Below are 11,607 nucleotides of genomic sequence, written 5' to 3' on the forward strand. Positions count from 1 at the left end.
GTTCCCGGGTTCTCAAAATATTTACGGTTTCTCATTTTGAACCTGCCCCTCACAATAAAATTGATGGTATTTGTCAAATATTATCCCGGATTTAAACAATTCCTTACAATATTATCCCAAATATCATCTGGACTTTTGGTTGCAAATGGGAAGTGTTTATGGTATCGTGTTTTCTTTGCATTCTCACAAGAAACATAGTTTGTTTGCATCAAAAGGTCAAATAAAATGGTTCGAAAAGTTAATTATACATTCCAAAAATCACACATATCATTCCTCTTGAGTTCATTCACAACTCATTTAGTTAACCACTTGGGGTTACAGTGCACTTGTTAAGGTTCAAAGGGATGTAATAGGTTCGAATCCCAGTGCTGCCTTGTGGCCATGGAGGTTCACTTTTCCTGGTCGCTCAGCGGATTAGTCAATGCGCATAAGCTGGCCCAGATACCCACGATTACCCAAAAAAAGAAAACTTTCATCTTAGTTTATAAGTATACAAGTGCAAAAATCTCATTCAAAGATTGCAAAATGTTGATTATATACCACCAGGAGCATGTTGTATATGAAAATCCAGGTGTAAGAAAGAAGATTTTCTACCCAAATCGACGGAACCCGACACTGTGTCCCATTAGAATACTTGAAGAGGAGAAAGAGATGCGGCCACATGATATTACTTGCCCTTCATGCTTATTTCTTTGCATCAAGTATGGAGGAAGTACTAGAAACCTTCCCCAACAAGAGTATGTACTCTATCTCCATGTATAAAAAAGAAGTGATTGACTTTTTGACTTTTTTGTTGCAAATAGATCATTGTTCTTGAGAAAATGCATACTCTAGTGGTCTTTTTTTGAGATTTTTTTACAAGATGATTGTTCGTTTGCTATTAGAGTCCCACATAAGCTAAACCGAGACTTCTACTTCAATTTATGTTGGAACCTCCCTTCTCTACTCTCGAGGGCTCTTTTGAAGAGTAATTTGATGGGAATCCATGTATCATACATGGTATCAAAGTCGGGGTCTACCTCTAGGGCATCTATCCCCGTCTAGTCTCTGTTGGAGGGGGCGTGTTAGAGGTCTATATAGGTTAGACTTGGACCTTTCTACTTCAGTATACACTCGAACCTCCCGTCTGTAGTTAAGAGCTCTTCAAAGAGTAATCTGATATCAAAGGGCCTTTGGCCTAGTGGTATGTGAGCCAGGAGACTAGGGGTTTAAACCTCCCCAAAGGTGAGGAGGGTGTGTGAGTTTATTTGTTCCATTCGCCATATATCAATATTATATACTTAAAAAAAAGAGTAATTTGATTGGATTCCACATATCTCACATGGTATCAGAGCTAAGTTCTACCTATGGGACATCTGTGTCCGTCTAGCCTTCGTTGAAGGGGGCGTGTTAGAGTCCTTTATCCGCAATATTTAGACCTTTCAACTTTTAATATATGTTGGAACCCTCCTCTCCTCGAAGACTCATTTTAAAGAGTAATTTGATTGGATTCCACATATCTCACATGGTATCAGAGCTAAGTTCTATATACTTAAAAAAAAGAGTAATTTGATTGGATTCCACATATCTCACATGGTATCAGAGCTAAGTTCTACCTATGGGACATCTGTGTCCGTCTAGCCTTCGTTGAAGGGGGCGTGTTAGAGTCCTTTATCCGCAATATTTAGACCTTTCAACTTTTAATATATGTTGGAACCTCCCTTCCCTCCTCAAGGGCTATTTTAAAGAGTAATCTGATGGGATTCTAATTCTACATATCCCACAAATGGTTCAAAAGTCAATCACCTTACTACATAGTCAAAGCTTGATTTTTTTTTCTTTTAGAAACCTAAGGTAAAGGCTGCTTGTATAGATTGGAAAGGTTTTTGTTTGGGAGGGTGTTTTCATAGACGGAATGGACGTGTTCCTTAATTGGGAGGGGCAAGTCTGGAAAAAACTTAGCTCTCTGTATAAAACTCCCTCCTAGAAACTTACTGAATAAGCCACTTTCTATATCATCAAGCCACTACCAAATAGTCATATATAGCTGACCAAATAAGTTGTGAGCCCCATTAAGCTCATTAAGCTGCTAACAAACATACCCGTCTTTGAATTCCCTTTTGTTACAATGTCTAAAATTTTTCTGGGTTATATTGTCATTAGATATGTCAGGCAGCAAATGGGAAGGAATAAGTTGAAGTCTTTTGGGCCGATCATATGTCGAATGGCGATGCTAGCTCATGTTCGTGACGGAAGCTTCTTCTTTAAGGCATTAGGAATCACACTTTTGTTCATGGCTGGCTTTTCCGACGACCTGGTTCGATTGCAGACCAAATACAAGAACTTGGACCTTCTTCAAAAATACTACAGGTATTATTCCAATTTGAGGGGACAAAATAGATAAAATGACCGATTTACCCCTAATGACTTGTTTATACGTTTTGATTAATTTATGTAATTTATTAAATTATAATAAAATTAATATTTTTTATAACAAAACATATCATTAGAAAGTTTTTGTGGAGACGATTAAAATGACACCAAAATAAAAAGTTCCTGTAGTTTCTAAATTTTATTTTATACCTTTTCTATATTATTTTTTATTATTAATATTTACTAAATTACATAAATTAATCAAAATATAAAAACTATATAAAAATAATATTTTGAGGACCCTAAAGTGAAATAGGTTCCATTTTAAGGTTATATCGGTAAAATATAGGTTTGTTCCACCTTGTTCCATGGGGTGGGTTTGGATTGCGCCTGTTCCACTCTGTTTCACATAAAAGTCCCGCCAAACGGGGAGCAGTGATCCTTATTCTCTGTTCTGTCTTGTCCAGTGTACCAAACGCAATAAGGGTGGGAACTTTAGACAGAATAAAAATGTGTGATATGACAGAATAAAAACTTGTTATCCCAGTGCAACTTTAGACTAGACCGGATGGGAATGAGTAGGACAAAAATGCATTTTCTTTGTCCCACCAAAATGGGCAGGACAAAAATCAAGGGGACGCGTGAAAGAATTGTGGATGGTTTTAACGGTTATAACTTAACATGGGTAGTGTTTATTAAGGAAATTGTTTGACTGTTTGTCAAATATCTAAGATAGCCACGGACCGAACACTTTGACCTTTTATTTGATCGTCTTGTGTAGGACGGACGAGGACACTGATGGGAAGGAATTGTTTCTTTCGCATCAATCGACTTGGCATAATGTAAGATACCAACTCCTACTAGGCGTATTTAGGCGCTTTTGAATTTGTCAAAAGAAATCTTAATATTACAACATCTCAAATTCCAATATATCAGTAGATAACATTACAACAGAATCGACTTTATAGGTGCAAATGTTCTAATAGACTGTTTATAGGACTTGAGCTTATATGACCAAACAATTGTGCATCCTAAGTAAATGTGGTACAATAATTAATACGACTTTTTTGGGCATGATCACAAGTTTTATAACACAATATTGAAATAAAGCGCCTTATTAGTCTTTTGATATGATGTTATTTGAAAAGATGTGTTCAAAAGACACTTTTGAAAGTGTCCTAAAAAAGCTAATAAGACATTTTATTTCAAAACTGTCCTAAAAATCTTGTTAGGATGTACAAATACGCCCTAACCTCGTATTGTAACATCTTTATATAGGACGTACAACTGGACCTATAAGCTTAAGTCCAATAAAGCAATCTATTAGGACATTTAGACATCTTTTACGTCCTATAAAGCCAATTTTATGGAAACTTTGAAGCATTCATATGAATTATAAGCATTTGAAAGTTTGTTCGCTACCTCAAAAAGTTAAACCGTAAATTTCTAGAGAGCTAGTAAAATTTACCAATTGCAACTTGTTTTCTTGTCATTCCAGCTTGGCACTCCTAGTTCTCGACGGCTAACCGGGAAATCAAAGACATCCAAGAAACATATTCTCCCAAATCATACTTCAAACTATACTCCTTCAACCTCTTCAACTCGTACACAATTCGCGTTTCTTGACTTTAACTCGAGTCAAACCCGAGCCATTCAGTCAATGATAAGTCAAACTCTAGCAGGACCTTCAAACTTCTACTATCCAAACCAATCTCCATATCCAATTTTCCCACCACATTTGGCAAATTCTTTTATGCCCATGATGTATTGGCCTCCCCCTAATGCATTTCCTCCTCCTTTCACTTACCAATCTTTTTCTTCCTCAGGAAATTACATTTCTACCCATTCACAACCCCTTTTCACCCATGTATCAAGTAATACTCTAGAACCCAATATGGTAAATTATGTTGTGAAGAATGGTCCAGGCTTGGAGAAAACTGATAATGATTCTAGTAGCAGTTCAAGCAACACAGAACCAAAAGAGACTTGAAGAAGCTGCTGAAACTGATAACTTGGTAACAGTTTATGAGCTCCTTATACATATATAGAGAGAGATTCATGGGAAGACCTCCAAAAAAAGAAAAAACTGAGGAACACCCTGGTCACTATTCATCTGGACGATATGCAGATGTGCATACAAGTAATTGAAGTTGTTTCTTGGTTTTTATGCACATGTGCATACCGGACAAATTGCATACAAATTACTTGTATGCACATGTGCATAACGTCCAGATGAACGGTTAATAGGGTGTTCCTCAGTTTTTCATTTTTTTGCCGTTTTCTGTTAACCCTGACCCTCTATATATGTGCAGTTAGACTTTTATTTTATTTATTTTTTGTCCTTTTTATGTTGAATTTAAGAGGATATAATCTGTTTATCATTTACATGGTAAGTTTGCAATTTTGAAGTCTGCTTTTTTAACCATTTCTAGTTTACACTTCCAAGATTTGAGCTTTAATGTCAAGAATCATTGGACCAAGAATACCCATCAAGAATCAAGTCCCGTTTGGTGCACATGAATCACTACAAGAAGAAAATGAGTTTTATAGGACGTCAAATATGTCTAAATGTTTTAATAGACTGCTTGTAAGATCAAACAATTGTGCGTTCTATGTAAAAGTGTTACAATAAGTTGATAAGACGCTTTTGACCAGACAAGATTTTAGGACGTTTTCTAAATAAAGTGTCATATCAAGTGTCCTATGAACAATTTTTAGTAAAACACTTCTTTTATTAAGACACTTTCCAAAAATATCATATAAAAAAAGACCGTATGACGTATTATTTTACAAGTATCCTTAAAATTTATCAGGGTGTCCAAAAGCGTCATATCAACTTATTATAACATTTTTATATAGATACACAATTATTTGTATCTATGAACTTAAATCACATAGTCTATTAGAACATCTTAGACATATTTGGCGTCTTATAAAACCGATCTTGTTGTAGTAAATGGGCAAGACCTCACAAAAATCATATCCACTTGATGTCCTTGTTTGACACCACGAACCTATAAGAATATGTGGAATCCCCATAGAGCCCTTGAGTAGAGAAAGGCGGTTCCAACATATATAGACACACCCCTTCCAACGGAGGCTAGACGGGCACAAATTGTCCCAAAGTGTGAGAGGGGTCAAGACGGGTATAGATAGCACTAGAGTGTCAAACTTTCTAGAATGATAGACCTTTGCTTTGATACCATGTGAAAATGTAGGATTCTAACAGAAACTTCATCTGGTTTTATCTGGTTTTGTCCTTTTAAGAAGGAATCCTAACACATGTGGTGTGGGCCTAAATGATTCCATTTATTTAGTGTCGGCACTTGTCTAGCAATCCTTACCCTACACATGGAATTCAATAGAGTTTTGAAGTTTGAACCCCACTAAAGGGGTGCCAATACAGTACAATTTTAGTGATGTGTAGGGTCTAATTTATCTTTCTCTAATCTATCTTTTCTAAATAAAATAATATATATGGATAAGACTGAACGAGTGGGAGTAATACAGACTTATGAAAGAATCGAGCAAGATTTTTGGGTTTTAATTTGACATGGATAGTTTAGTAATTTATTATCTTGTCTCGTTTTTCTGATCTTTCTTCTATTTATTTTGGTGGGATTAAAAAAATGCATTTTCTCCCGTTCAGACAGTCATTGTCCTGTCCAAGTCAAAGAACAAGTTTTTGTTTTGTCCCTTTCTGTTTCGCATACCAAATGCAACTAAAAGAATCCTTAGTGTTGTTCAAACTTCAAATATATATGGATTAGACTTGATGAGTGAGAGTGATTTAGACTTGTGAATGAAATGTGCAAGATTTTTAGGTTTTAATTTGACATGAGTAGTTTAGTAATTTACTATCTTGTCTGATTTCCTGATCTTTGTTTTACCTATTTTGGTAGGACAAAGAAATGCATTTTTATCCCATTCAGACAAGCATTCTTGTTCTACAAACCAAATGCAAACTAAAAGAATCCTTATAGAAAGAGGAGATGTCCGATACATCCTCTAAACAGAAGCTAGACGAGCCCTTGAGACAAATCGATTTCTCTAGACGTAATAGACCCTGATCCTAACCACAAGGGTGGTGTCTGATTGGTTTGAACTTGACTCCAAAGGTCAAAAGTACCAGGAGGTCACAAGTTCAAATCCAAGGAGGAATAAAATCCCTTTGTGGTCACAGAGGTTCAAATGCTTTGACTCCGGATTATTTGCAAAGCAGGTGGTCGCTCTAGAATTAGTCGACTTGTATAGCTGATTGAATAGTTAATAAAAAAAAAAAACCCTGATCTGATACCATATAAAGATAATATAAACCCCCTTTAAATCTCTCAATAAAAACAGGAGAAGTTAACAAGGACAATGGCATGATTGCCCTTTTGCAGGAGAATCTTATCTTTTAGATTAAACACATATTTGTTTTTTATTATTGTATTAACTTTATCCATTATGGATTTATGGTCCTGACAAATTGCTTTAATGCTTTTTTCTTTCTTTTAACACAAAACTATTCTCTATCATCACAAGTAGTATATGGGTGGGGTTAGCTTAGGGCTGTTTATTTGCAGCTTAATAAGGTTTATTGGTCTATCTGGTTTATCCGTACAGTTCATTTGGGTTGTTTACTTACGGCTTATTCACATAGAACATGGCTTAATCGCACGGACAAAAATGGTGTGTTGTCCCCATTCAACCACAAAAATGACACCCCTACTCTTTATTTAAAGCACCGCCTCCTTTCCATATGAGACACCCATCTTCGGCCTCTTTATGATTTTTTATTTTGATGTTCAAATAATTAATATTGGGGGCAAAATCGGTCATTTATGTTATTCAGACTGTTGGTTCAGATAAAAAAAAGTAAACAACACCCCTCATTTATCCAGACAGACAAATTTATCCATACAAGACTTAATAAAAAATTTGGTAAACATAGTATAACTTGGATCTTTTCAAGTGAGGTTAGCCCTAGTGGTGATAAAACTCTTATCTTTAGGTTTGATTTGTTAAGTGGGGTTAGCTCTATTGATAATAAAACTCTGATCTTTGGGTTTTTTCAAGGTTATCAGTTCGAGTTGAACAATGCCACTAGAAATTTTCTTGCTGGTTCTCCAAAAGCCTGAGATTAGTCTAAACATGCACAAACCGATCCCGACACCCAATATTTTGAAAAAGAATAGCCATGATGATGCATAGAAAAACAAAGAAAACCTTAGATTAATTGCATAGTTCTTGCTTCAACAACCACTTTTTCTTGCACCATAAATACTCATACTCCACCATCCATCCATACATCCATACATCCATATGTACATTCATTCACCATCATCACTTTCCCTCAAACATAAAGATAAAGAAACAAGAAAGCATGTCCTACATTTAACACTTTGGAAGCCACCACCATCATCATCTTTTTATTCTCCATAGCATCATCATCATCATCATAAAAAAGCATAAAGAAACCTTCTTTTCTTCAATGGTGTTTATTGGCAACATTGCATTGCTTTCTGATCTCACCTTCATTTCCAGTTAGTGGATTGTTCTCTGTAAGAATGGTGATTGCTCTGCCAAAATGCTTAAAGAAATAATCTTGGCTTTTTGCCATTTTCTTCACATATGGTTTTGTTCTTTTGTCTGTGGCCAATTGGTGATCCACAATCAACAATCCTTTGTTGTCTAGTATGTTTCTGTAGTAGTTGTTGTCGAGTATCATAGGGGTACCACGGTCATTTCTCACGTACTGAACCGCCTTTGGGTCGGGGATTGCATCTGGGCATTTGTGGAGCATGTGTGGAACATGATCCGGGTTAAGTGCGGGGTCCACCTCCGGATAGAGACGGTGCACCAGCTTCACGCAGTGTGTCCTACCAACGCTGTGAGAACCTGTTTCATGAAAACCATTGTTGAACTACTTCAAGAAGCAATAATTGTTAATAGTTTAACGAGACTTATAACTTATTTGGTCAACTATGAATAACTGTTTGGTAGTGGCTTAATGATGTAGGAAACCCAAAAATCTAACCGTATGAATACGTATGATGATATATACATACATTTACATATACATATACATATAACATATACATATACATATACATATACATATACATACCTAGTAAAGCAACAACTCCAGGGGTGTCAATGCCAATGTTCTTAAATCTTTCAAGAACCACAGACATGCTCTCATTGTGATCTGGGAGGTATTGCTCCAACACATCAGCTCTGCTCTTCCTTCCATCCCTTCTCCCTGTTTTCAAAGGTATGTATGGTCCTCCTAGCTGCCATTCAAACAAATTATACACAAAAATCACATCCTTGACCAAATAGCATCAAGATTTCTTGCATTTTGACTACTGAGTACAACTAAGGGTATGTATAATGAGCTTAATATGACTCACAACTTATTCGGTCAGCTATACATGACTGGTAATGATTTAATGATATAAAAGTAGCTTCTTCAGTAAGCTTCTAGGAGGGAATTTTATGCAGAAAGCCATGCTTTTTCCAAACTTTCCCTACTCAATTATAGAACACGCCATGCCCCTTCTATGAGAAAGCCCTCTTAATCTATACAGACAGATTTATCTATACATGACTTAATGGAAAACAAACCAAACGGCCCCTAGTGCCCGTAGATATAACAAGGGTTAGCTCAACCGGCAAATAAAGGCTTGGTCTTGGGATTCCTTCTCATAGGTCGTCAGTTTGAGTCTTCTCAGGGTCACTAGGATTTTTCCGACTGTTATTTTCGGGTTCCAACGGAATTAAACCCACTATTGAAAATAGTTATAAAAGAAATAAATGACAACTAAATAAGCATGCAGATCTGTGGTGTTTTTGAATATGTCAGGCCTTTTCAGAGTTAAAAAGCTCAAACTCAGAACATAGTACAAACTTTACTGCATAAGTTACAAGTCTTTAAAGCATTAAACTTGGGTTTTGTTTGGAGAAAAGGCTTACTTTTTATTACATAACAACTTTTGTAGCAATTATTACAAAGAGTACAAGTAACTATTACATGGTTGACATATGAAGAAATCCTATCAAGATTTCATGATGGGATGACTAACTAAAGTACAACTAACTAATGCATACTGATCTAACCCATGCCACGTGGCATGTCCAAAAATAGTAAAAGGTACCACTAACTAATGCATGCTGATCTAACGGACCCGCATCAAGATTTCTTGTGGGCATGTCTAGAAATAGTAAAAGCTTAGAACTCACATCAAGATTTCTTTCAGGGATGACCAAGAAAGGTACAAGTAGCTAATGCATGATGCTCTAACCACCCAAATCAAGATTTCTTGCGGGCATGTCTATAAATAGTAAAAACTTTCAGGGATGACAAAAAAAGGTACAAGTAACTAATGCATGCTGATTTAGCCACTTCAATATTTCTAGTGGGCATGTCCAGAAATAGTAAAAAGTTAGAACCCACATCAAGATTTCTTTCAGGAATGACCAAGAAAGGTACAACTAACTAATGCATGCTGATCTAACCCACCCCACGTCAAGTTTTCTATCATGGATGACTAACAAAAGTACAACTCACTAATGCATCAAATCAAGATTTCTTGTGGGCATCTCCAGAAATAGTAAGCAAGAACCCTCGGTAATATTCCTTTGAGGGATGCCTAACAAAAGTACAACTAACTAATGCATCAAGATTTCTTTGTGGACATGTCCAGAAACAGAAAAGAACCCACATACCGATATCAAGATTCCCAGGGAAGACTAACAAAAGTACAACTAACTAATGCATCAAGATTTCTCGTGGGCATGTCCAGAAACAGTAATTAAAGGATCCTACTTCAAGATTTCTGTAAGGGATGACTAAGAAAAGTACAACCAACTAATGCATGCAGATAAAGCTTGGATCTTTGCAGAAATGGAGAAAATGTCTAAATAAAGAAACTGAATTTACCGCAACAATCCCTTCCCTTCCAGAAAGTACAAGTATATCTGCACAAGATACAACTCCTGGGCACTCTCTCTCTACAGCTTCCTTGATGGTTTCAAGATATCTGAAGTTTCTAAGCCCAAAACTCCTGTCGGTTTCCTTCTCAGACAAGCTTCTTCTTGTTGAATCCAGAAGCAATGAAGCATCACATGACTACAATAGAAAAAAGCCACAAAAAGATTGTAAACTATGCATGAAAACTTGTACTTTTATGTGCATTAAAGAGTTGTACCTCAACACCACAGTCATGGAAGATGTTTCTGAGCCAAGAGAAAGCAGTGTTCTTATGGCGTTTGTAAAGAAGTTTGACTTGTTCTTTGATGATGTCTTCAGCTTGTGGGCATGAATCTTTGTAGAAGTTGAGGACAAGGCCTGAGTCTGACTCGGATGACTCGGTTGACTCAGCAAATGAGGCCACAACTGTGAGGGAAAAGAGAGCAAAGAAAATGAGAGCTTTGGAAGCCATTGTTGCTCTCTGTGTGATGCTTTGAAACTCAGTTGGTTCTTGGTTTGTTATATAATGCCAACGATGGCGAGATAATTGCTCAAAATATCTCTTTTCGTATCGGCTTCAAATTAAATCTCAAACGTGATATATTCAAATGAACTACTATAATAAAATATGGGTCTTCCTTAACCATTCAGCGTCCTAATTTCGTTGTAAATAATTACCAAACAATTATATTTTATTTTGCATTATACCACGAGAGTCTTTTAATCATTCTGATCACTATCAAACCATTCAACAATTGTCAAACAATCATTAAATTAATTAATAATAAAATAAGTTGAGTTATGAAATGAAAATCTTCCATTCTCCATTTAAAACAAAATAAATTACATTCTTAATTTTAAATGTACTTTTCATAAAAATTATAATAAAAATATTAAATTGATGAAATTTATATAAAAAATGAAAAAAAATAATTATGATATTTATTTGAAACGTGTCGATATAGGTTTTTTGTTTTATAATTGAGTTTTTAAATTAGCAACTCATATTCAGCCATCATTTTCAATTTTTATTTTGTTTCTATTTAGGGTTTTTCTAACCCCACCCCCTCCTATGGGTGCATGTGAGGGGGTTGATATTCATACCTCTGACGTCACTTTCTCACAAAGTCACTCCCTCACATACCCACCCTCTCTCACATTCAACGAATTTTTTTAAAATAATAATTTTAAATTTACACTTTGTATCATTATAATTAGTTAATTAATTTACTTTACGTCCTTTACTTTTAAATTTTTTATTTTACACCTTTATTAAATTAACATACATAATCGTATAT

The 11,607-nt window shown here is 35.7% G+C and overlaps 1 protein-coding gene across 1 annotated transcript; it reads right to left on the reverse strand.

The window, feature by feature from the left end:
- Positions 1-7,541: 7,541 nt before the first annotated feature.
- LOC112526607 (peroxidase 42) lies at positions 7,542-10,795 on the reverse strand. The gene is made up of 4 exons (XM_025136963.1): positions 10,548-10,795; positions 10,280-10,468; positions 8,465-8,630; positions 7,542-8,235 (listed from the first exon to the last, which is right to left on the reverse strand). Exons 1-4 carry the CDS (start codon positions 10,779-10,781, stop codon positions 7,826-7,828), a joined length of 999 nt encoding a protein of 332 aa, XP_024992731.1. The 5' UTR covers positions 10,782-10,795; the 3' UTR covers positions 7,542-7,825.
- Between the last annotated feature and the right edge of the window lie 812 nt (positions 10,796-11,607).

Source organism: Cynara cardunculus, assembly GCF_001531365.2.
Source record: "Cynara cardunculus var. scolymus isolate 2C chromosome LG 14, CcrdV1, whole genome shotgun sequence".
NCBI classification, from domain to species: domain Eukaryota; kingdom Viridiplantae; phylum Streptophyta; class Magnoliopsida; order Asterales; family Asteraceae; genus Cynara; species Cynara cardunculus.

Excerpts from the sequence above, each read along its gene's own strand:
- LOC112526607 (XM_025136963.1), bottom strand. The coding sequence starts at position 10,781 with ATGGCTTCCAAAGCTCTCATTTTCTTTGCTCTCTTTTCCCTCACAGTT. Across the intron at positions 8,631-10,279 it reads GAAGGGAAGGGATTGTTGCG|CTAGGAGGACCATACATACC; the intron begins GTAAATTCAGTT and ends TTTGAATGGCAG. Across the intron at positions 8,236-8,464 it reads TGGAGTTGTTGCTTTACTAG|GTTCTCACAGCGTTGGTAGG; the intron begins GTATGTATATGT and ends TTCATGAAACAG.